The 25,835-nt window shown below is 45.0% G+C and overlaps 1 protein-coding gene and 1 long non-coding RNA gene across 16 annotated transcripts in view; one reads left to right on the top strand and one right to left on the bottom strand.

The window, feature by feature from the left end:
• STRBP (spermatid perinuclear RNA binding protein) overlaps positions 1-25,835 on the top strand; it is a 58,833-nt gene that overhangs the window by 5,956 nt on the left and 27,042 nt on the right. For 14 of the 15 annotated variants that reach the window (XR_001873988.1, XR_001873987.1, XM_017809950.1 and 11 more), the window contains exons 2-5: positions 15,818-15,993; positions 18,214-18,431; positions 19,172-19,337; positions 21,063-21,207. Coding sequence is in view for 13 of the 15 variants with exons in the window: in XM_017809950.1 (XP_017665439.1) it covers positions 15,991-15,993; positions 18,214-18,431; positions 19,172-19,337; positions 21,063-21,207 (532 nt within the window). In the remaining 2 variants the exon portion in view is untranslated. Of the gene's footprint in view, positions 1-15,271; positions 15,292-15,817; positions 15,994-18,213; positions 18,432-19,171; positions 19,338-21,062; positions 21,208-25,835 lie in introns of those variants that run through there. The other variant, XM_017809951.1, reaches the window with a different exon arrangement.
• Positions 6,842-25,835, bottom strand: part of LOC108494932 — a 51,721-nt gene continuing 32,727 nt past the window's right edge. Inside the window, exons 5-8 of the long non-coding RNA XR_001873989.1 lie at positions 24,686-24,798; positions 17,257-17,418; positions 7,234-7,317; positions 6,842-7,035 (exon numbers count right to left, since the gene is read on the bottom strand). This is a non-coding gene — a long non-coding RNA (uncharacterized LOC108494932). The remainder of the gene's footprint in view (positions 7,036-7,233; positions 7,318-17,256; positions 17,419-24,685; positions 24,799-25,835) is intronic.

Here is a 25,835-nt window from a genome sequence, read left to right as displayed (position 1 = left end):
AGGTGTGTGACTGATGCTCAGTCTGGGTGAAGACATCCATTTTCCAGTTTGAAGACAAGTAGAAAAATCAGTCATTTATTCCTGGTTTTTGATAAATTTGTGCTGAAGGGGCAGCTCTTTGCATATGGCAACTTGCTCTTTTTCTCTGCATCTGGGGGCTGTAGTTTGCTCCCTGACCCTCCATGCACTTAGTGCCTTTCTACTTTCCTTCTCTGCTCTGCCTGATTGCTGTATGTCTAATGTGACAATTTGGGGATATGGAAAGGACTCTGGAATAGAAAGGGCAGCTGTAGGTGCACAGCCTGTGACTTCAGGGAGTGAAGTACCAGAGAATACACACAGCCACTGGAAAGCTGTGGTGTGACAGGACAAGGAGAGAACATGGATCTCCAAGCAGGCCATTTGAAGGGGTTGCAAGGAATCCATAAAGCACAATATGGAAGACTGTAATGTGTTTGTATAGAAAACTGAGGAACAGAAGGTACCCATGACAATGTGGGAAGTGTTTAGCCCCATAACACCGTATATTGTGGCAGTTGTGCACCCCAGGGCCACACCTGGACTGATTTAGAGTAAATTAGAAAGAGGCATTTCAGGTTGGGCTGTACTTTACACTGGATTCCAGAAACCCGACTGGCTATTTTTTCTTTGTATATAAAGACAGGAAAGATGTGCTTAGGTGGGGTCTTCTGCTAATGGGCAACACTTTAGATGAATGTTACTTATGTAACTCCTCGCCCTGAAACAAAGAGAAAGAAGAATTTGTATGGCCTCAGTTCTTGGCTTCTGCAGTTGCTTTGCTGAACAATAAGTGCAGCGAGAACTGGAGATTTTTTTTTCCCCTTAAGTAAACCAGGCTGAAATCCTACCTGAGAACCTATTGGAGCTGCTGCCTGGACTCTCACTGGAGTGAAGGAGCTTGGGCTCATCTTATTTGCTTCAAAGACCTTTGCTAAACTGAGAAACGAGATCCCAGATGTAATCTCAGGTATCTGCTGGAATTTGTAAATGCACAGATATACAGATTCAGAACATTTGGATTTCTACTCCTCTTCTACTTCCAATCCCAATCTCTTCCCCTGTGCTCTTTAGCTGTTTTAGCTCAGCATGAAATGAGAGGAAAACATAAATGCTCAAGGCCTGATTTCTCCCCACCTCTGCTTTGAAGGACCTCTTTTTCCATGTCAGAGACTCTTATGATTGTCATCTTTCCAGAGAACTGAAGCTGTTTGGTGAGCAGTTATTCAGTGTCCTAATGCTTCATGATCTCTTGATTCCATGTGTGGATAATTGGACTTGGCAAACAGATTAGGGCTTCTTTGGTTACCCAGTCATGCTGTCCAAGTCTTCAGTCATACAGAGACTTAATCTGTTCCTTTAAAGTGATCAGCTGTGCCATTTGGGTGACCTTAAAGAGCAGCACCAGCCTTGAAATGCGGTGCTGCCTACAGGGGTAACGGGGATGGGGCGTCCAGAACTGGGAGCATTCCTTCCAAAACTGGAAACTGCTAAAAAGCCCAGTGGGTAAAACCCTTCAACACCAGGCACTGAGCAACTCTGTGATTAACCTGCAAGTATTGATTAGGGGAGCATTTGGCCCCTTTTCAGGTTCTGCCGCTGATTTACCGCACAATTTAATTTCTTTGTGTCTGAAGTTCCCCTATAAAGACCTAAAATATTTCTCCGTCTTAGAGGAACTGTTATTTTAAAACCAGTGATAACTGTACTCCAGTAAATATGGTGACAAGTGTTCTAGAAAAGCCAGGAAGAAAGGCAAATACTGGGAAAGGGGGGGAGACAAAACTGATAACTTCTCTGCTTCTGGTGGGTGAGGGTGAAATTGGTGACTGCCAAAAATATGAGCTCAGAGAAGTAGCTTGTTCTGCTCTGAGCCCACATCTGTACACACCTCCTCATCTCTACAGATGGCCAGGAGGCTGGAGAGAGAACACAGTTGTCTAAATTTGTGTAAGAGAAAAGAATCATGACTCCCACCTTGGAGCCGCTTAAGAACCTCCTGTAACCGGGGTATTTTCAACAATTTAAAAATTTTGGTTGACTTTTTAGTCTTAGCAGATTATGTGAAACCTGACATTGTGCATAATTCCTAAATAAGTGACTTTTTAATATTAATTTGTATTAAAAGATGGTTGTCTGGAACTGTACTGTTTATTCCTTCAAAACCAGCCTGCTAAGGAATAAATTTGATCTAGAAGTCATCTTTGCATGCTGATGCTTTAACAACTTATAAGACACTTTTCCACTTTAGATTTCATACTTCACATTTTAGAAATAACTGTCACAATAGTGATGGTGCTATCTGAAACAATCATGATAAAAGGCACAAAGATAAAAACAAAATATGTTTGCCTTTATGTTTCTTCTCTACTACCATTAGTGTGGGAATGAGATTCTTTTCCACTATTTTCATGCACTCTGCTTTATCTTTTGAGGGAATTCAGTCATTTTCCTTTTGTTAGCCCAGGAGATAGAGGATATTGTTTGAAGCAGGTAGCTGGGAGTCAGTATTATATAAGTAGTGAACTCTTGACCGAAAATCTGGTTTTGTGGATGTGGCCTCATGTAATAAACCAATAAAAAGAGCAGTTTAGGAAGTGCATCTTTGCCAGGTCTCTGCTCTTTGCAGAGGGGTTGAATACTGAATGTCCCTGAGCTGGGACTGTACATGTTGCTCCCCTCCACCAGGAACACTGATGAGCCTGAAACTGGAAACTTCCTGACCCTTCTAAAAACAAACGAGCAGTGTTGTTTAACTTCTTGCTGTGGGTCAGGAGCCTGAGCTTGGTGCCAAGTTTGTGTGAAACAAAGTAAAACTGCAGAGTTAAGGAAAAACTCGTGCAAAAGGGTGTTTATGTGGAACTGATGAAGTTTACGTGGAACTGTTGAGAATCTACAGCAGATTCTTAAAAGGGTAATGAGAGATGTCCTGCCCCAAACATCCTTCAGTGAATGACAGTTCTTAGTTGAGACACTTACCAAGTGCATAGGTGCAGTATTTTGCTCCTTAATATGGCCTCTGCACATCAGTGTTGAAGTCACCCCGTTACAAATGGCTCTGCTCTTTCTGTGCAGTTGGGTGGTAACCAGCCTCTGTTTTGGTTCCTGTTGAGATGCTTCCAAGGGTGCTTTTAGTGGTGCAGCAGGAGCACAGGGCCATTGTCATAACAGCATTCCACCCTCCCTGAGGAGTTGCAGCAGCCCCACACAGGGAGGGATGAGGACACTCACCCTTCCAGCACCGTGTCTACAAAACTTTCTCTCATGCCTGTGTCAAATTCCATGAAATTCTGAAGAGGAGCAAGTGTACTGAAAGGACATGAAGGGTAAAGAAGATTCAGAAGCATTTGCAGAGGAATGGGCAAGTAGAGAGTGGAGCTCAGCTGGTTGGGATCAATGGACTGCCCTGGGAGGTGGAGGCAGTCCAGGTGAAACTGTGACAGGTTCCTTCTGGAGTATCCATTTCCTGACGCTTCTGCAGTTACTGCAGGCTCGGAGTATCACTGAACTGGTGCTTCTGCAGTTGCTGTAGAAACTGTTGGCTCAGGCTGTCTCCTTGCAGCTCCTTCAGAGGAAGGGCTGCTTGGGGAGAGCCTGGCTGGCCATGGACTCACTGCTCCCTTTGCCATTTCCCTCACCCTGTGAGCTGTAATCTGTATTTTAATACAAATCCCTTGGCCAGTGTCTTTGCTTTTGCTTATAAATGTCTGAGCTGTACGTGGCACTCGCAGTAAGGAGTCCTCTTGTGCCAGAGGAACAAGGACTGGCTTTCTGTTTGTGCTGGGCACCAGTCACTTGCAGTAGTTTTAGTGCCAGTTTTAGCAGGTGCACCTTGTCTCAATGAGCTCCCTTTGCCCTCATCACACAGCACAGTAGCAAGTCTCATGCACAGCCTATAGAAAACTGAATTCTGGCAGAGAGCTGAGGAGTACAGGATTTACTGTACTTCCCCTCTTTCCTTTCCCCTGCTCTGCTTTCATTATTTGTGCTCCTCTTGTGTTGCAGTTGGTGATTGTTGTGGGTCCTTTCCAGCTGAAAATACTCTAACAAACTTTGAAAAATCTCCTGAAAAGATCTAGGATCAAAGCAGCCATCCTGAATGAACTCCCAGGACTTATAAACTGCTGTTGGATGGCTGGAGCTTAGTGAGGAGCAGACTGAAGAGACCTTGTTTGAGGGGTGTGATTGGGGTCCAGGCACGGGCACTCCTGGTCATCTGGGAGTTCCCAGTGTCTCTTCTGATTTGCAAGAAAGATGCTCTCAGACCCTCTATCCTTTCCATTTGGTTTTGGGTGTTTTAGGTGGCCATGTAGTATGTAGTGTGAAGGCTGGGGAGGTTGACTGGTTAATTTGTTTGTTTTTTAAGAGAGAAAGAGAGAGAGAGAGAGAAGAATGAACTCCCTTATCCTCCACAGCCTGTTCCTATGTCTCTTAAAGCTCTAGAAAAACCAAGTGGCAAAGGCAGCTGCCTGTGGTTTCCTTCCTTCAAAGCCAAACCATATGGTGAAATTTGGTGTGCAGAGTGAGATGCTCAGTGCTGAGGAGCTGCTTTACAGAGCAGGGCTGCAAAGCTTCCCCTTACCTTGCAGAAAGGCTTGGGTCCCTTGCTGGTGTCCTGCAATGTTCTTCTTGTCCCTCCTGGCTCCTGTTCTTCCCGAGAACAGACTGTGTGTGTTCTGCTGCCTGACAGAAGAGGGGCTCCATTGTCCTCTCTGGAAAAAAAAAAAACGAGGTTCCTGAGCCCACATCAGTTTGACTTTCAAAAGAGCAGAGTGCTCAAAAAATGTGATGCCTGAAAAGAGGACACATTGTGAATTAGATTCCAGAGTTTAACCAGCCCATATTCAGATATTGAATTGCTAATTTGAATCTCATGAATGCACAGGTAATTGGTGTGAAGGTTCCCTGTGACAGTTTGCCAGGCTGACCTGTGGGAAGGGCTGTGTCCTGCAACAGAGAGGGAATAGCAAAAGCAGCCAGGAATGCAGTGTCTGCTCAAATGAAACTAATGAAGCCTGAGGAAAGGGTGGAAAGCTGAAAAGGGGGGAGAGGATGCTTGGTGTGTGTAGTAAATGACAAACTGCTCTTCCAAGTCCTGCCACTGCTTTACTGGGGCATTGGGACAGTCACTTGGGGTCTCTGCTAAATGCAAAGAGTGTAACATTTACACCTATCACAGCAATTGCAGAGTGATGTTTGAAGTGGTGTGGAATTCTTGTGCGTGTACCTAAGGGCTGATTTTGGTTGTTTTGCTAATAAAAGCATGTTGGGACTTGCTACTGTAATCAAAATGGAAGAGACTGATGGAATGTCTCTGTCAGTTGTCTGAAATCATGTGTTCAAAGGCATGATGTTTTTTCCCTAAGCTTTGCAGAGTAACAGGACAGATCATGATTGGATTGCACAAGACACATGCTGGGTCAGTTTAAAGTCTGCCAAGTTGTAATTTGCAATTTCTCGAAAATTTAGAGCAGAAACATCTGAGTGCCTGCAGAAATCATCATTCTAAATTTAACTTCTGGATTTTGTCTCTGTGAAGCATGAAAGTGCCTGGTAGTATTTGTCCACTGAATTTCAGGGACAGCCTTTGCCCGTGTTGACAGTTCTGCACTGGTGGTTCTGCTGTTCTGTGAGTTCTCAATGCTTTAGAGCAAAATGCTCAATGAAAAAGTCTTAGCTAGGTTTAATTTTTGTTTCCCTCAGAACAAGCAACAAGCCTTTTCCAGAATGTTTTTTTATGTTGTTGTTGTTTTCTTTAGTGTATTTCTGCAGTCAGTTAATGATGAGCTAACTTTTAGAGGCCAGTAAGAACCTTTTCTGAACGTCCTGTTGGAGCAAGTGTAGGAGTCTGCAAATGTCACTGGGAAGGCCCAATACAGAGAGTTTTGTTTCCACAACAGAGGAGCTGTGCAAAGAGAAGAACTCATAAACCAGCAGAACCAAGTGCTCTCTCAGTGCACAAAGCATTTATGGATTTTTTTAAAGAAGAATTTTTCTCATTAACACAAAATTTTCAGGTTATAGAGTTGAATTTTGGTTGAACTGTCGAATAAGCTATATTAGTGGCATTATAACCTGACATTCTTAGGCTACTAAAAGTATAGTTTTAGACTGAAAACCAGGCAGGTTCTTTGTACTGACAAGAGAGTTCAGTGATCGTGTCCCGTTGGTGGTGGTGATGGTGTTGACATGGACACAGATTTCCATAGGCGGCTAAACAGGCAATAAAAACATTTACACTCTAATCTCATTTCCTCATAACTTCTCCCTGAGGGATGAAAGGGTTTCTCTCCCCTGCCCACCCGAGGAGAACACCCTCAGTCTGTGTGGCAGCTGGTTTCTGATCCCGGGTTTGGTCCTGCCCTCTGCATTGGGACCGTGTGCTCTCCCACCCTGACAGGTTGTGGCTTCCCAGGTTCAACTTCTTTAGAGAAGTAGAAGAACCCCCATCAGTGTTGCTGTGAGGACCAGCAGCTTTCCCCTTATGGGGGAACTGAAGTGGCCAGACACAAACTGCAGTTAATGGCCCAAAATAAACCAACCTGGATTGTTTTTCTCCAGTGTTTCCCCTGACAGTAATTTCAAGTGTTACTTTTAGCGACTCCAGTGTATGAAGGGAGCTTTGGGGAGAGAGTTGTGTTGTTGTGAATTGATCTCCCTGCCAAGCTGAGGGCTGAATGCTGCTCCTGACTGTCAGGCTGTTTGCTCCCTGGGGTCTGCCCCCGTTCCTGGGGGCTGTGCACCCCCCCACACCCCCGGGGGTGTTTTCCCCTCCCCACACTCACAGAACAGCAGGGTCCTGTGGCTCATGTGTTGCCTCCAGGATGTTCATGTTGATCTTCTTTTGCTGCTCAGAGATTTGTTGCTCGATGTTGACAGGAGGGCAAGGTCTGACGCTGGGGACTCGATCCCAAGGAGATGGTGGGGAACGCAAAGGCTGAGGGGGCTTCTTTAACAAAGGAAGAGCTGGAAGTGTCTTTGCTGCTGTTCCAAGTGACACACTGGAGATGACATTATCTATAAAGAGAAATTAAACTAATTCACAGCTCTATAGGAAATGTGAAGAGGCCAAAGCAGCAAAGCTATGTCCATGATCTTCAAAATGCCATCCAGCTGGGATTGGCACATTTATTCTTCCCCCTCCCCCAGATTTTATTTGAAATTTGAAAGATAAGAAAAGATTAAGTGTAACTTTTCAAGTTCAGGAACACTTACTTGGCACAGTTGTGTTCTCCAAAGATACTGGAGAATACAGTGCTACAGACACCCAATTTTGCTAAATTTTTAAATTTCAATATCCTATTAAAAATAAGCAAACAAAAAAAGTCATTACTCGGGATGTTCCTAAGGGTAAGAATGACAGATATAACTTATATCGAGAAATTAATTTTGCAGCCTGGCTTGTGGTCTTCAAACTGAGCATTTCCACCACTGATGGCCCCTGCTGAAGTTCCTTTTTTTCCGTTCCCAACCCCGTCCTGTGCCGTGCGAACTGGAGAGAGGAATAATAGATGAGTTTTTCAAGTGAAGTTGGCAGATCTGACAGCACAGGCGTGCACTGGAGATCTGCTGAGGCAAGAGGATGCTGGACTGAGCCCATTTAAAATATTTTTAGACTCAATAGTTTTCCAGGGCAATAGGACTTTTGTTTTTAGTTATGAATTTTGTAAATCTCTAAATATGTCTGTGGCTCTTTTTCTTCGTCTTGCCCAAGCCAGGACTTCCCACTACAAAGTCTTGTCCAAGACAAATAACCTGGGTCACAAATGTGAGGCTGACACTTCCTCCTCTGCCATCTCACATGCTGGTGTGTGGTGTGTTTTGCTTTGATGGATATTGTTGCTACCTTTCATGCCTAAATAATTCAAATCTTTTGGTAGGGTTATCGTGCATTTGAAGTAAATAATTGTGTTGTGAGGCTGAAAATGGATGGCAGGCAGGGTGCCCCTCCCTAGAGAGACCCCCCTTCTCTGCCATCGTGGGGCTTGTGCTGTGTTTGGAGAAGGTTTCAAAAGAGCCACTTCTGTTCCCCAGACAGCCCCAGATCGTAGTTACAGATTCTGTTTCAGACCTTTCTGTGCCATTACATGTTGTGACGTTGAATCAAACTTCAAAAAACATGGTTGGATGGGCAAGAGATGGCAAGAAAAACCACTTAAAACCTTCAGCTTTTAGTAACCCTGAACCTTTGACAACGTGTTCGTTGACAAAACAGCCAATTAGTCAGGAAGTGAAAAATTACCCTGAACTTGTTTGGGAGTCACAGTGGAACCAAAAGTCTGATGGAGAATGTGTACTGCCTGGGAGCACAAGAGGTTTTTGCACAGTACTCACAGAGTCTAGTGGTCTTCCCTTCCAAATCCTTTTAAATCCTCTCTCTTTAATTAAAAAAAAAAAGAAGTCACTGAGGCAGCAAGACAGACATACTAGAAAATGCATTTCAGAGGAGAGTCATGAATGTTTAAAGTGGCTGAAGGCAGCCGGGCACAGCAGCCAGTGTGGGTTTGCAGTACTGAAAACAGTGTCTGTATATATTGATGTTGGGGAAGAAATCTTGGGGAGAAACTTGTTTAAATTTCACTGTCGAGGGCTGCTGAAATTTTAGTCAGAGCATTTGTTCTCAAAAAGGTCTTAATGCTTTGAAACTAAAACCTCATGTAAACACTGGGGACATGTGACTCTCAAAGACCTATTTGCATTGTGTCATTTGTAAGAATTACTCAATTTGTTTTATTTACAAGCAGAGGCTTAGGATCCATGTTGCCTTTCTCTGCCATCTCCCTAATTCCCGGGCTGTGCATTAGCCTGAGCTGCAGAGCAGGGAACAGCTGGGAGAGCCAACGTGCTTGGCTCTGCCTCATGGACTGAGGAAAAGTGCAGCCACCAAAACAAGCAGGGCCAGTGCTCCTGCAGGACAGTTTCTTCTCCAATCTCCTTCTTTACATTTTACTTATTGCCACCCTGGGGGCTGCCCTGACTCCCAGCCTGTCCCATGTGTGTGCCCGTGGCCTCATGGAGCTGTAGAAGCCCCTGTTGGTGGCAGTGGCCCCTCGCTGGCTGTTCCCTCACCCCAGCCCTGCTGGGCTGCAGCTCAGGTCCACCTGCAGTATCCCATATTCTATGGGATATGAATCACAGCAGCAAGGAAACTGGGGCACTGCAGCTATTTTGGTGGAGCTGAAGGGTGCTGGGGAAGGAATGTCCCTGTTCTTGGTCTCTTGGACACTGTGGCTGCTTCCCATGGTGGTTGTGGAGCAGCGGGAGCCTGGCAGGTAAGGCAGTGGACACCAGTGCCAGGGATGTGGGAAGTCTCTGGGAGTCTGGGATCTGCAGAGCTTTAGTGCTGGGATGGTGAGGAGCCCAGCATGGCACTGACTGCACTGTGTGGTGGAGGAGGTAGAACTGTGATTCTCTTTTGGAGAATGTGATGTCATTTCAGGCATAGATCCAGAATTTTGCTTAAACCAGCTCTTTCTCTGGAAAAATGACATTGCAGATGGTGAGTGTCATTTCAGTGTAATGTAATCCTGTTATTAATTTAGTTAATTCTTCAACTGTAAGTGAATGTAGCCTGGGTTAGGAATTTCAAATGATTTTGAGTGTGGATGTCAGATTATGACTGCAAAGTAGCTTCAGGTTGCCATTGTCCAATTTAGCCAGGAGAGCAGGAATGCCTTTGTTAGGGTGTCACAAGCCAGAAGTGAGTTTAGCATTTCACAGATATTGAGAATCCAGTGGTGGTTTCTGCCTTGTCTCACGTGAATATTTTGCTATTCATTATTTATCTATTATCCAATCTGTGACTTTTTATTTTGTTTTTTTCAAGACACCTGCCAAGAAATGCACCCTTTAAGATGTTTTGTTTTCTGTAGTGCTCAGATTTACAGGCAATTCAGTTTTGGATATTTCTGACTGGTTGAACAGGAAAAACATTAAACTGTTCATGTGCCAATTTGTTATTTAAGTGTCAACAGACAGTTCTTAAATCTTTCTGCACTTGGTCTGTCTCTAGTCAGCCTTGCATCCTGACACCCACACCAAGAGGTGAAGGCACCTTCAGAATGATTTCCTTGGAGACCCTCTGTAGCCCTGGCAGTGCTGGGGGTTGGTGCAGGTGTCAGGGACTGAGAGGCAAATAAAAATCTGGAGGGAGATTTATGTAAAAAATACCGCTGGTGCTCTGAAGACCACCCTGTGAGCATGGTGGTGTATCCTCCTGTCCTCAGTAGTCTGCAGCAGGTTAAATCCCAAGGGAGAAGGATTTATATTCTTTCTAAAACTATATTCTTTCTTATACAATTCAATAGCTGCAGTTATTTCTACTAATGGTATTTCTTTCTGAGACTGGCTGGTGTGATTCTATCTAAAATAGAGCATTTTCTTCTTCAGATGATTGTGTATGTGCTCACACAGTGCTTCTGTTGTTCCTTTTTTAACCTTCCTGTTAGGCTGGTAATGATTTCCCCTTAGACCATCTTTTCTTCACCCTCTTTCCAGGAGCTAAAAATACAAGCTACACCCTGACATCCTTGTTTCTTTTTACCTTAATACATTAATCTAGATTAAGCAATTGCTTGGCTTTGATTCTTCAACTTCTTTAATTACTGTGCCAGTGTGATTTATTCTGGCTGTTTTTCTAGTCCTGACTCCCCAGTTGGAGGGGAGTCCACATGTTCACCCCTTTTCAGTTGCATCTGTGGCCTGAGGGTCCCCCAGTTCTCCATCTGTGCCTTGGCACAGCTGGATTCTCTCCAGGAGCTCTCCCAGTCCCTTCCTCCACACTGACAATGGGCACCTGCTTCACTCTCCTGGTGCTGTCAGAGTTGTCAGAGCTCTGGGTCCTGGAAGGTGACTTTGGTTCCTCAGTTCTGATGGTTCCAGATCTGTTTATCAAGTGTGTGCCTGCCCTGTCTTTGGCACTTAAACCTGGCTGTTGGGGCTGCCTGGCAGAGGCTGTTCCCAAGAGATCTCCGAGCACAGGAGCCTTTCCTTGAGATGTTGTGAGAACTGAACAGGCAGGAGTAACCCCAGACTCAAGTATTTGTTGTATGAAGTGTAAGAGTTGCCAGAGGAAGTACCTTTCCAGCTTTTAACTGTAGTGTTGCTTTGTAATTATTCATTTGGCTGGAAAATTCCAGCCTTCTAAAGGCTAACCCAGACACAACTTTGCCAGGAAATGCATTACATGGAAAATAATGAAACTCCTATGAATACACAGTCTCCAGGTGAAATTGGATGCCGAGCATATTGTTGGAAGCAGTCTGAGCCTTATTAAATATGTATCCCAGTGTTAGGGCAGCACTGCTTTCCAGAGTGCTGCTGGGGCTGAGAGTGGCCAGGATTTCTCTTCCTGTGGTGGGGAAGGAGAAGTTCTGTGCAGTGCACGGGGAGCTGGGATTTTAACTGGGGAATATCTGCACAGGGAGCAGGTCAGCCCTGCTTTGCAGATTTCTCTGCCCTGTGCTCCTCTCTGAATCCTCGTGAATTGTATTTCTTATCTGTTCCCCTCGGTTTGTTGATACTTTTAACATGAGGGAAAACTATTTTGATATTTCTCTGTCAGTTATTTTGACATTAATCAACACTGCAGATCTTGTTTTGTTTGGTGTCTGGGTACATCATAAAGAGAGTTGCTGAAAGAGTTCAATTACAATATCAGCATCTCTGCCAAATGTATTGAGCTGTTCTGAAAAGCCGCTTGTCTTTTCTGACCCAGATACACAGTTTCCAACTGTGGGAGATGCTGCCAGAAAGACTTTTGGCAGAAGGCCAGCAATAAAATTATACTGCAGAAAAAACACAACATATTTTCAGCAGCACTTTGTGTGGTGTGACGAAAAATTACCTGTCTCCTGAATGCAAAGCAGAGGCTAAAATAAACTTCCAATTTGAAGTTGCGAGCCTCTCATTCTGACTTTTGAAGGTCATAAAAAAGGATATAAATTTCAGTTTTTTCTATTACTGTGTCTGATACACCTCAGGCTGTGTTAGATACTCATTGGTTTGTTATTAGCAACCTTGCTGCTCTGTTAATACAAGCTCTGCCTGCTCGTGGGGTGGTGCACACTGCAAACTGGGCAGATACTGGTGTCAGGCTAGATTAGGAGGGTGGAGGGTGTTTTTAATGCTTCAGTTGAACATTGTTAGCGTGTGCCTTCTTGATGGAGCATTAAAAACCAATTTTCATGGTGTTCTACTTGGCCTGGCCAGGAGCCTGAACAGCAGCTGACTGAAGTGAGGGTTTGCAGCACTGGTGTGGAGTGACCCCAATTCCCTCTTCTCTGTTGCACCAGTAACCCTTCCGTGCAAGGTGCTGCTCCAGGGGGATACTGGGATGCCAAACACAGTTCATGTCTCCTTTCCAGCAGCTCGTGGCTCCCTGATTCTGGCATTTCAGTCCCCGTGGAGTGCACGTACCTGTTTCTGCTGCCTTTTCACTCTGTTCACAGGCACTCCAAGGCAGCTGAGCATATTCATCACCCCTGGCTGTTTAACTGCCTGTCCCTCGGGAATGCAGCTGCAGATGCAGGAATATCTCCTACTACAAAAGCCTCATCTGAAATTCTTTTCGTTTGTCTTGTGCCAAAGCATAAACTTCCTCTGTGAAGGATGGGATGTTTAATGGAACTGTTGCTACACTGTCATGGTGTTTTAATAACATTTCTAACGTGTCAAATCCCCAGTGATTTTAAACCACGCTGCAGACTCCGCTTGGCTCCGCCGTGACCTGGTTTGGAGACAGCGACTGTTTACTCTTGTTTCACACTTCAGGGCCACATGATGCAGAGGAAAAGGGACATTTTCAAGGTCACCAAGGTCTGGGTTGGTGCAAGGAGCTTTGGGTGGAAGTTTCCTTGCAAGTGTGGGTGGCAGCCTCTGGGTAAGACAGCCACACGTTTTAACACTGTGCTTTTTAGACTGGGCATCAGCTGTAACTTCCCTGAGGATGCAGGAACAAATAACCTGCTCTAGCCTGGTAGTGGAATGAGGCTGTTGGATTTATGGAATTGCTGCTCACTTCACATAATGCTTTCTGATGTATTTGGTGCTGAGCTATGTTGTGCTGCCTTAGTCCATATGGTTGGAGCAGATTTGATTTTGGTTTTCCTTAATTTAATTCTGCATGCTGTCAGATGTACTTTGTTCTGTATATTGTGTCTACACTTTTATAGTAAACTCCCTCCTGTTTAGTGCTTTTGTTGAAAATGTTCTCTCAAAGTCTGAACTAAATTAGGGTTTCACTCCTGTGCGTTTCTGAAATATTCGTAGGATGTTAATGACTGGGAAAACATCATATATCAGCTTCAACTCAACTTTCAGAGGTTTTTTTCCCAGCTTTCTGAATTTGATAATAAAGATCCCTTTGTAGTTCAGCTGTCTGTGCCCTGACCTCAGCCATGCCCTGCTGATAACCAGGGCAGGTGAAACCAAACTCATAAATACCTTCATCCAACAACTTTTACTTGTCACTGAAAACTGAACCTGTCTTGAAAACAAGAGAACAGGTTATTGCCTGCTTAAGGCAGGGTATGGAGAGGTGGGGGTGTTTGTGCTTCATCAGTCCAGCAGCAGCTTAACCCCCATCACAGCTGTGAAACACTCATTTTTGGTCTGTTCTGGATTTTCAAACACTGAAAAGCACTGGGCACATCCCGAACTGCCCCCTGAGGAGTGTCTGTGTGCAGAGCTCGTGGTGTCTCTTGCAGACTTGCCCTCTGGACAAGAGCCTGCTCAGCACTTACTGAGCACCAGAATCTGCCCAGCCAGCGCTCTCTGCCCATCTGCTTCCAGAGCCCTGTGTGAGCTGATAAGCAACAGCTTGCAGCAGGCTGGGGAGGGAGGCCAGGCTGGTGCTGCTCCCTCAGAGACACTGCACTGGGCATGTGCTGAACTCAGCAACACATTCCAGTGCCCTTCTCTCTGCCTGGAATGGCCAAATTACAGCTGCCAGAGAGGATAACAAACCGAAAAGGTGAAGTGTGGGAGTGGCAGGGAAGAAGAGTAGGTGAAGACAGCTGGAATTGAGTGTGGAGAGAGAATAATTTGAAATAGATGATCTAGAAACATGTCTCATAGAAGTCTCTCTAGTATTCTATCTGCTGACTCAAACTATTATTATTATTGTTATTGTTATTATTGTTACCAAAACAAAAAGACCTTGCAAAGAGTCTGGTTGGTTCTGGAGGTGGTGAAAGGCTGTGGAGTGTGGAGAGGCTTGACTAGCTTACTGAACAAATAGTGCCAAAGCACTGATCTTTGCTCATTTTCCCTCCCAGCTGCCCCTGCCTGGCTTTCAGGATCTCTTAAGAGAAGAGGCTGGTTCTGTGAAAGAACACCCCCTTCTCTGATTGCTTCTGGGAAGCAATTTGGTGGAGTGTTAATACACCTTGGTGGGTACAGAGCTCCGTGATGAGCAGTGGGGGCAGTCGGGGTTTTCATTAGCTTGCTTTTCCCAAGTATTTTTAGTATGACTGCGCTTAACTCTCCTGGGGTTTCTTCCTTGGCAGCTGCAGCTGCTGGAGCAGGCAGGGCTCTGCACAGTGTTCTTGTCTGGCTGCTTTTTGTTGTACCCAATTCTGCACCCGAAATTCAGGGCTGTGCAATACAAACAACTACCAGGCACCTGCTGGTCCTGTAAACCTGCTTAATTTCTTCCAAACTAGGCAAATAGGGAAGTAGGATTTGTTGTTGCCTTTTCCCCTGTTAAGTTCAAATCTCTACAGGATGCAACATTTTAATTATTCCGTCACGCCACAGTCTAAGCATCTCCTCAGCTTTCAAGTCATCTCACCTACCCCTCTGCTGTTGCCAAGCATGCTTTTAATCTCTAACAATGTCAGGATTCTCTGACACACAATATGCAACATATTGCAGGTGAAGGGGGGTCGGCATACGGGAGAAAAGGAAAATGTTTGAGTGCGTGTGTCAGGCTGCACAGATTTACTGACTGGGTTTGCAATTGCTTCAAAACGTTGCTGGAGAGCTGATGCAACAGTATGTGCAGTGAAAGGAAAACAGGAATTTTCTGCAAGGACTGGAGTGTCTTGCTGTGCAGCGAGCTTATGCTTTCCTCTCTCACATTACCTGCTCTGTTTTTCTGCTCTTCTCTCACAGAGCATTTATTTGCAGCTTTCTGCTGCCAGTGCTGGAGGTTGTTTCCCAGTTTAGTACAAGAAGGCTGCTCTCACAGGATCTTTTCCGTGCTGAGTGCTGGGAAAGGCAGTGTACGGGCAGCACAGGCGGTGTGGGTGATTTCAGCTGAGCTGCTCGCAGGTCTGACGTCTGCAGTTTGGGAGAATGTGCTTGTCCTTCTTTAAATAACAACTTGCAGTTATTGCCACCTGAAGCCTTGGTTCTTGTTGTGCAGCATCTGACACAGGATCGAGGGCTGCACTGGGGATTTCAAAAGATAATTACTTTTTGATAATTAAATATGGTGTGTTTGATTGCTAACGTGCATGTGATATAAAAATAGCGACTTCTTGAGCTGGTTTCACAAGGAGCATGTTTGCAGTGCTGGATTTCCTGCCCTCATCCCAGGAACTGGGATTGCCAGGTGGCCGACAGAGCTCCCTGAGATCAGCTCTGGCACGGGACAGTTGTTCCATGTGTGGGCACAGTACAGGGAGCTGCTTTCCCCAGTGACTGCTGCTGCTTGGGGAGTAACTGGCTCACAGGCTGCTCCCATCTCAAAGCCTGTGTGCTCTGAGCAGTGCTGGACTCCATGTGCTGCATCGAGCACTTCTGGAATCCTCATGCCCTTGCTGCTGCTTTCAAGCTGTTTCTCTCTTTTTTGCAGGTGAATTAGACAAAGTGACTCCCAGAGCATCTTGGCTGTATGAACTCTTGAGCTGTCAAGGGACTGAGAGGCTTATGAAGAGGTTCTGTCAGGCAAAACAGTGCTTAGCAAAGACACCGAGGAGGAGGGAAAAGGAGAAAGGGAGGGAGAGAGAGCTGAAACACTAACAAACCATGGTAGGTATTTGTTGTCTTTCACAGGGCTGCATTAAAAGTGTTCTCTGCTGCCAGTCTTGCATGGGGCCTGATCAAACCCGAGGAAGGGGATTTTCTGACCTTGCACTAACTGAGGGATGGTGCTGCGTGCTTGGAGCAAAGCAAGTGAGGTTTGATGTATTGTCAGCCTCTTAAAACCAGAGAGTTGTCTTGTGAGCCTGCAGTACATGAATTATTAAATACAAACCAAGGGGATGCTCATAAGGTTTTCTAATAAAACTGGCATTAGCAGGCTGTAGCAAACAGCATCAGTGACCTTGAACTGGCAGATTGCATCACCAAATGCTGACATTCCCCTTCCACCTCTTCTCACAAAAGCATTATTATTCATACCTGTGTGTGACTGAACGTGGCTCTGTGCAGATGAAATGTGTTTAGCCAGATATACCTGGTGTATGTTGGTTAAGTGAGGAGTCACCTCTCATCTGCCTGGGATTGGCTCCACATTGGGAATGGCTGAGATGTGAATTTGTAAAGATATGCCAGTGTGGAGTACTGGATGGTAAGATAAGATAAGACATGGTGGGATGAGTTGTTAAATTGCAGCTCCTGCTGTATCCATGTTATGGATAACCACAAGAGGGACCTCCTGGAAGTGTTTTGCAGCCTTCCAAAGAACAGGGGATAATACCAGCCCCCGATGGATGTACTGCTGTTACTGCCCAAATTATCCATCTGGGTGGGAGCACAGGAGTGAGGAAGGGAATGGCATCACGCTGACCTTTGATGGAAGGGACTCAGTGAGTGGAATAAACCAGGAAAATGTGGACAGTTCCTTAACGAGGATCCAGCCCAGAGGCCTCTGAGGTCCTTTAAAGGCCCTTTGTGTTATTAGGAATGGGTACAGCTACAAACCCATGGAGTTGGGGTGAAAATGAAACCTAATTAAGGTGCTTAATGTGTAGGAGGAACAGAGGTTCTTGGTTGGTGACTCCCAGGTCTGGGAGGCTTTCAGCAGTGATTGATGTGTCTGTAGAGACCAAGACTTACTGCTGCTCTTGCCAGAGGTGTGTGCTGTGATCACAGCTGGTCTGGGGCACTACTTAGATCAAAGAAGTCTCACCTGGAGAGTGTGTGACAAACCAAAAGCTTCCTAGCACGGGCTACCCAACCACTGAAGTCCACCTTCCTCAGCAGTATCACTGCAGACTAAATTTTAATTAGCACTCTCATCTCTGTATTAATTTGAAATTTAAAAAAAAAAAATTATTTCAGTCTCCTTACCAGTTTCTCTCTATGCTGATCTTCATTCCTGGCTTTGTAAATCCCTGTGCAGCTGCTGAGCCTCTTGGCAGCCTCTGTATTGCTGTGACTCCATCTGCAGCAGCAGCACACGTGAGGGACTGGCTCTCTGACTGCCCGTTCCAAGGTGTGTTGCTGTTGTCCCTGGCATAAAGAGAGGAGAGGTGGCTGCACTCAGCACATCCAGAATAGGCAAAAACTTTATTTGGAAAGTATTAACACCTTCTACAAAATAAGATTCTTCTCTCCTTGCCTGCCCTCCTTTCCACATGCTTTGCCCAGTCTGCTCCCACCCTGGGATGCTCACGTTCCAAATTCCCTGCCTTGGCGTGAGGTTCCCGGTTGGGATCAGGACCCTGGCTCTCCCCTTTGCTCTGAGCTATCCAGCTGCTGAAGGCTGGCACAGCCCAACACAGATTGCTGGAATTCAGAACACCTGAACTCCTGCAAGTATCCCAGGGTAGGGCAGCCCCCCTTTCTCTCAGTGCTGTTGCTCACAGTTTGTATCTCCTTGAGATGTAGGTCCTTCAGCAAGATCAGAGTCCAAGTGATTTCTCACTGACTTTGAAAGGTTAATGTAAATAACCAAGCAAGTCAAAGGGAATGCAGCCAGGGGTTTTGTGTTCTCCTGCTTCAGCACTCTGTTATACTCTCAGCCAGCCAGACCATGCCCTCTTCTCCAAGAGAATCTTGGTGGGGGAGGGCAGGGAAAAGTGAGAAAAACAATGAAAGTAAGTTTTACTGCTTTAATGCTGATTTTTTTTGCACTGGTGTTTGCTTTTTTCTTTTTAAAGTTTATTTAAATAAAGAAATTGCTTCTGCATGGTTATCCTAAGAGACATTACTACCCCTGCCAGGGAGGATTCCCATTCAGGCAGTGTCCTATTGATAATCCAGTAACGTGTCTCTCTTTTCCTCCTGTTTCCCACTCCTCCACAGAGATCGATCCGATCGTTTGCTAACGATGACCGCCACGTAATGGTGAAACACTCAACCATTTATCCATCTCCAGAGGAACTTGAAGCTGTCCAGAACATGGTATCAACAGTAGAATGTGCCCTTAAGCATGTCTCTGACTGGATGGATGAAAAGAACAAGTCTACCAAGTGTGAGGGTGATGTGGAAGCCAAGGAGGAAGCTGTGGAAGGCAATGCCAAGTGAGCCTCACCCTCCCCTCCCCTCCCCTCCCAGTGTGTCCCTGTGCTGCTCTCAGCGCTTCCTTTCCTCCCAGATAAGATTCCCAGTGTTCCTTGGTTCTGCTGCATGTGAAGGTTCATAGAAGGAAGGGGATATATTTGGACTTTCTGTGGTGGGAGCAGGGAATGGCAATGAGCCCAGTGTGGGCAGCAGTTGCTCTCCATTTCTTTGTTTGTTTTACTGTGGTGTTGGGAAGCTGCATTTAGCAGACAAACCTTTCAGCAGTTTTAAGCAAATATATGTCCCTGTAACACACCAGTGCAAATCCACAGCCACGTGCTTGGGGGCTCATGCAGTTTAATACACAAAAAAAGTTTTTATAATCCAGCAGTCCAACTTTGCTAAGGCTCCATTACCTGCCTGTTGTGGTTTAATCGCAGCCAGCAGCTCAGCCCCACACCAACAATGATTTTTGTTTTAAAAAAAGTAATCCAAGCCTGCAGTAAATGCTTTGGAGACAACTGGATGAGACAAGAGCCTGGTGATGACCTATCAGAGAAACATTTCTTGTATTTCTCTTCATGTTTTTAAGCAATTCCAATCTGCAAAACTGGGGTTTTTTTTGCAGTCTTTCAGTACTCAAAACTGAAGTGTCTTTACATTGCTTAGGAAGTTCTTTACTGTACTCTTAAAGGTTCTCCTAAACTGCGTCTGGAGAGTAAAATGCCATTTTAATTAGCCCAAATTGTTTCATTTCCAGGGATCAAGGCGGTCGGACGTTATGTGGTGTGATGAGAATTGGCTTGGTTGCAAAGGGCTTGCTGATAAAAGATGATATGGATCTGGAGCTGGTTCTTATGTGCAAAGAAAAACCCACAAAGACCTTGTTATGTATCGTTAAAGACAATCTCCCAGCTCAAATTCAGGTGAGTTAATCTGGGGCAGTCCTGGTAGCACTGCCAAGGGTATTTGGGGAAAGACTGCAATTTGTTCCAGGAAGACAGACAAGTGATATAAAGGAATATAGTTTGAATCTAGGACGAAATCTGGGGCGTGTGACATGTTTAATGTGGTGCCATGAAGTACTTGCTCACAAAACAGAACATCTCCCTGCTGCTGTTGCCTCCTCCTGTCTGTGCTGTCAGTGCCCTGAGGGCAGTGACCCTCGTGTGTGACTAACCCAGCACATTCGGGCTCTCTGGGCTCAGTGTGACTGAACTGCAGCCCCAGAACCTCCCCTGCTCCAGTGGGTCACTCAGTCCCTGCTGTTGTCCTGTCTCCTGCCTGAGCCTGCAGTTCCCCCTGGAGCTGCTTCGCTGGGGCTGTTCCCACAGAATCCCCTCTGTGCTGCTGAGGTGAGAACGTGTCACTGCAGGTGGTCACTCGCTTTGGCTCCTGTTAATCACGAGCTCGTATTCATTTTATTTATGGCTATTTAATTCTGCTGTTGGCATGCAGCAGGCAGCACTTACAGCTTGGTTAGGGAGACTGCCTTTGTGACTGAGTTCTGAGGCTGAGCAATCAGTTCAGCTTCCAGACTGACAAACACTGGTGCCAAGGAGCTGCCCAGGTATTCCACTGCAAGTGCCCCTCTCCAAACCACAACCAAACTTGATCTGCTTTTCCCCTGATCTGCTTTTCTCCCTGTGTTTTACCATTCCTGACAGCTGTTCTCACCATTTATTTGCTCACACAAAGGGCTTGTTTTAATGAGCTAATGTTGTACCTGCAGATGTGGCCCTATCCATAGCTGAAAATGCAAAGGATCTTTTGAGGAGTAAAGAGTTCATTTTACTTGTTTGAAAATGATAGGGATGTATTCAGTATTAAAGAGTAAATTTTGTTTGTAGTGAGGCATGAAATGAGGAGGGTTGAAAGTGAGAACAAAAGTTAGTGTGTGCTTCAAAAACAGTGAGATGAAACAGGAGAGTAGATGTAATTAAAAGATGTGAAGACTGAATAAATTCAAGGGACAGGCAGGTAAGATCCTGGGGGGAATTATGGTGGGGATTACAGCAAAGATGAGGCTGTGACTCATGAAACGCTACAACTGTCTGGGCATGGAGGACAGGAGAGGTTCTGCAAAGGGATCAGGTGCTGGGGGGGAAGGAGGGTTTAGGCCTATTAGTGGACAAAAGGAGCAAGTGCAGTACAGAGACATCAGCAGCTTCTGCTTTGCTGCTTTGAAGGCTCATCCTGAGCAGATGCTTAGCCATTCTCCTCCCAACAATAAAGGAGCTGCGGGAGAGCAGATGCAGCAGGGGAAGGAGTCGGAACAGACATTAGATACATGTTCTACCCGTATGGTCTGTGAGCCAGACTCGCACGCAGAAGGGATGGCTGCAGGACTCTGAGCCATCTGGGGCTCTCGCTGTGCTTCTGGAGGTTGAGAGAGTCCCAAAGGACTGCTCAGAGACCTGCAGAGAGATCACTGCAGAGAACTCGGATACAATGCATGTTAATGGAGCGAATGGTAAGGCAGTTGTATGGGCTAGAAAAGAAATGTTTGAAATGGTTTTTAATGAGGAAGGCAAGGCCTTATTTGTTATTGCAGTGTCTTGTGGGCTTCTCACTAGCTGAGGCACACATGCAGATTCTGCAGTCTTCCAGCTGATTGGGAGATTCTTGAAATCTTTGTTGATGACTTTCAGAAACTTACAGAAGAGAAGTATCTGGTGGAGGAGCATGTAAATGAGGCAGCTATTGTTATCCGTAACACAAAGGAGCCCAAGCTCACTTTGAAGGTGATACTCACGTCCCCTCTCATCCGAGATGAAGCAGAGAAGAAGGAAGGAGGTACACAGAGCGTTTTAACTTGGGTTTCAGACTGTTCTAGCTAAATGCCCTGACTGTGCAGCACAGGGTTAAATTGGGAAGCAGGCTTTTAGCTGTGCATCAGGTACTGACTAGACTGGCTATCGCCACGCCACCACAGATTGCGTTACCTGTGCCTTCAAAAGACACCAGTCACTTAATCTTCATGTAAATACGCCTAATTTCCATTGGCCAGCAATATTCCTACAGTGTTAACTTTGACATACAATTAGATCTCAGTTCTCCTTTCTTTACACTTGCGATTTAATTCTTGAGCACCTGGCGCTGCACAGTCTTGTTTGCAAACTAAGTCAGTCAAGTGGGATTGGTTCGTAGTTTCTTGAAAAACTCATAAAAATGTTTTTCTTTTTATGTAAAAACCCTCTCCTGCAAAGCTCGCCAGTGTGTCGTCCTGGCCCTCAGTTTTTATTGGTTGATGATGTGTATGTTTCTGGCTTTAGGAATTTCCTAACTGGGATACAATTGAAGTTACGGTGCTGTGATACAGTACTTTTGCTTCTGAATTGAACATTGTACCTCATGTCCTTAGAGCAAAATAGATCTAGAAAACTGTCACTTAGTCCTTTCCATTCCTTCTCCCCTACGGCGTGATGTCCGACACAACTCCGTGCCCGTGTTGGACAGGAATTCCACGACAGGAATGTTCACTGGCAGGACCAGGGAGGTTGGAAACAAACCCAGAGCAGTAGAAAAGAGCAAACGTAGCCATACTCTGTTGTATTTTTTAAATCTTGTCAGTAATTTCTGCTTCCGCTTCCCAAACCTATCCCTAGAAACTTTGCCACTGGATGATGTCAGACCTTTGACCAACTGGCCACTCTCTGTCATGACAACTGAGGCAGCTGGGCCCGTGTGGGCTTAGGGAACTCCCTGTCGCTCTCTTCCCATTTCTAGACTTGCCACGAGTCCTTTGCTTCCTCCCTCTCCCACCTGAACTACCGACGGGCCGGGAAATGTTGGTCAGTTGCTCCTCACTCTGCTGGAGGCGATGGCAGGAAGGATCCCCTTCCAAAGACATGGAACACTTTGGCAGCAGCTGAATGCAGAAAATCTTACAGAACAGATGAATGGCAAAGATCCCCTAATTGCACTGGCTGTTTATTCTCAAATTAGTAACCACGCTCTTTACAAGGCCATTAAAAATAAACTGCATATTGCTTTAGTTGTTCAACTTCCCACAAGATGCTGAGATCAGCCCTGGAGCTGCTGCAGCTGATCCATGTTGATGGGAGAGCACAAAGTGCAGAACGAATTCTGATGGGGAAGGTTTTGTGAGGTTCCCACAAGGGGATACAATTTTGCACAAAGGCTTCTGCCCAAGTATTTTCTTGCAAAAAGTGATACTGTTGCAGCAGTGACATCCAGGGTCTTCTGAACTCAGACTGATAGGGGATTGGAATTTTTATGCTTTCTCATACTTAATACGTAGGTGTTCTATTTTGTTTTCAGTATACTAAAATATTTTTTAAAGTTCTCTACTTTTTTTTTTTAAACTTAAATTGGTTTTACCACTTCTCTTGGAGTGGTTCTGTGTGTCATTCTGTACAGCTGATGAGAGAGGGAACAGGGTCATGGATCTTGTTTTAAAGCCCAGGTTCCTTGACACTGATTCATCACAAGGGAACACTTACATTCCTTTTCAAGGTGTGTGAAGCATTGTGCAGATGTCACTAAGTAAACCAAAATGGAGGGGATACTTTTTTTCATAATGCTTCCAACCACATTTAGGTGACTTTCACTTAGATTCAGACCAAAAAAGTTTCATGTCTAATATCAAGGGAAAATAACTGGAGGAACTGGTGAAAACACCTTGATCTCCAAAGCAGTGCCATGTTTTTCCAGTACCCCTGAACAACGGCAGCCAAATGTAAATACACTTCCTATGCAGTTTTACAAACTTTTTAGTTTACCCCCTGCATTCTTTCGAATGAAGGAGCTCGAAATGCGGCTCAGCTTGCCTTTCATCTTCCCTGTAAGATGGAGCCGGGCTCCGGGCGCGGAGCCTGCGGGGCACTGACCAAGGTTTCGGTCGGTGGGATTAGCACTAATCTGTCCTCTAACCAACGGCAAGGTCAGGCCAACGGCCCTCGGTCCCAGTGCTCCCATCTGTTCTGTAGGAATGCTGTGTGTGCCTTCATGCCCTGATGTCAGAATGTATCGAAAAACATTCCTGGATTTCTCTTCAGTCCCCACCTCTTTGGAGAAGTGTTCATGTTTAAGATGTGGTGTTTGTCCTATTTGTTTTTGCTGCTCATTAGCAAAAATAAATAGTGGCCCAGTGTGTGTGTGCATTTCAGTGTTTCTCACAAACAGCTACCCATAAAGCTCTGCTTTCTCATGTTGACTTGAGAAGCCAAGCACCTAAAATTCCTGCATTTTGCATCAGTTTAAATTTTAAACCCCTTAAGGAACTGAGTTTTTAGTCACAGCATCAAATATAAATTGGGCTTTCCAAACCAGAACCTTGTAGCTTGCAAATCAGTTGTTGTTACTGAGCGTACAGTACCAACAAAATGATGTAATCACAAACAATTGGTTTCCCAAAGTGGGGCTGAGATCCTGTTGCTCCTGGAGCAGGACTGCCCGGCCTGTCTGCCTCTGCTGCCCTTGGCCGGGCACACGTGGCCAGTGGGGCTCCCACGGGGCCAATGCCTCTGGAGGGGCAACAAGCCCCAGATTTTGACCTTCCCTCTCCAGAGAAGGCGAGGCTCCTTGTACAGCTGCAAATGACTGGAGATGGCAGCTCCTGTGTGAAGAGAATGTGTCCAGCAGTGGGGAGACAATTCCCGAGGGATTGGTTCTGCGCTGAACAGTGGGAGCTAATGTCAGGGCCTTATAACTTACTCTTTATTAATAAACTCCTTGGATCATTGCCATTGTTAAAACTACAAGAGAAAAAGGAAAGCTTTGCAATTCCATTTGAAATTTCGATTGGGTCTCACTTTCCTGACTGGCAGAGCATGAAGAAACATGCCATTCTCCCGAGGGGTCCGAAGGGAGCCCGCTGCAAGCCGCTCGCCCTCTTCACTGCCTGTTCTCTTCATCTTTCTGTTTAATAGAATCTTGCACCCAAAAGTTGGCTGACTGCAACATCAGGACACTGGGACTGAACTGGCAATTGGCAAAATCCTCCAAGATATTTGTAAATTAGACCTTGGGAAACACCCTTAATCCTGTAGAAAGAAGTATGATTCTAACTTGTTGAAGCAAATCTTAAGAGGTTTTTGGTTCACCTGAATGACAGATGACACTTACTCTATTTGTTTTTAAGTTAAAGGAAAAATTAAATTACTTTGTCAATGGCTGCAACACACTTTAGCAAAGCCTGGTACAACACTTAGAGTCCCAGTTCATTGCAAAAAATTAATCATTTTGCAGTCAGTCACCTTTGCCATTTCTAACGTTTTAAAATAAGATTCTGATCATTCATTGACAGTACCTGTTTGATACAATACTTGAGCTTTAAGCAGATGTTTATATTGTCCCAGTGAAGTTTCCTCACAGAAATACACGGATGGATGTTCAGTAATCACGTGCCACAAAACGTCACTCCTGGAAAGAACAAAATTGCAAAGGAAATTTAAAAACAAATCTTGCGTTCCAAAGTGACCTTTTGTGCTCAAAGAAATCCAGTGCTTTGAGACTTTGCAGCCTTCATTTGGAAAAGAGACAAGAGGAGTGATTAATCCCAATCCTGGAATGCTGTTGATGAGGGCAATAACAAACAATGCAAATATCTGCTGCGAAGTTCACAGGGGTTAGAAAATAAGCTTATAGCACTTGAGCCAGCAGCTGTGAACTGCAGCCATCACCTGTCAGACAAGATACTGGTTCTGTTCAGTTTTACACTCGTGGGGTTTTTTTTGGCTCTGGGCTCTTTTTTCCATCATAACATAAAGTGCTTTTACCAGAGCAACCTTCCCAGGGAAGGGCATTGGAGGGGAGGCAGCTTTAACATTAAAGGTGCAATTGCTCGTGCAGCCAATACTGTTCAAAGTAACCCCTGAAAATGCACTTGGAGATGTCACTAATAAGATGTCACTAATAAATTCAACTACAAAATGATGGTACTTTTTTCTCCTACCTTGTCCTGGTATTTTAAATGTCTTGCTGGACTTGGCTTATCTAGCAGAGTCTTCCATTTGAAATGGATTTTGTATTTCATTCAGTTCTGCAAGGGTGTCTAAAGACCATTATGACTAATGAAAAGAGTATATTTATTTTTAAGTCAACAGTAATGGTGTATTCAGAGAAAAATAACATATTCAAGGTTTTAGTTGAGTCATGGGTTCATTTAGTTCTTCCAGTGTGGTGTTCTCATGTCAGCTAAAACTCTAGTACCTTTGTAATCTGATTTCAGAGATGTGCAAAATCTGTCAGTTATACAGTTTCCAGAGAATCTGAATGCTATGAACTCCTTAGGATTAAAATAAATAAATAGGGAAGAAGGGACTGATGCATAATGTCCCTTAACACAGACTCAGATGTGACTGCTAAAGGCAGTTTGTTGCAAGCTGGATAAAAAAAAGAAAAAAGGGAAAAAAAAGGGGGGGAAAAGTGTAAACCTGCACAGAAAATACCAGTGTCTT

The sequence above is a fragment of the Lepidothrix coronata genome, unplaced genomic scaffold (genome assembly GCF_001604755.1).
Source record: "Lepidothrix coronata isolate B3197 unplaced genomic scaffold, Lepidothrix_coronata-1.0 Scaffold28, whole genome shotgun sequence".
In the NCBI taxonomy this organism is placed as follows: Eukaryota; Metazoa; Chordata; class Aves; order Passeriformes; family Pipridae; genus Lepidothrix; species Lepidothrix coronata.
The sequence above is the reverse complement of the archived record's forward strand: the minus strand, read 5'-3'. Positions and strand labels throughout refer to the sequence as shown.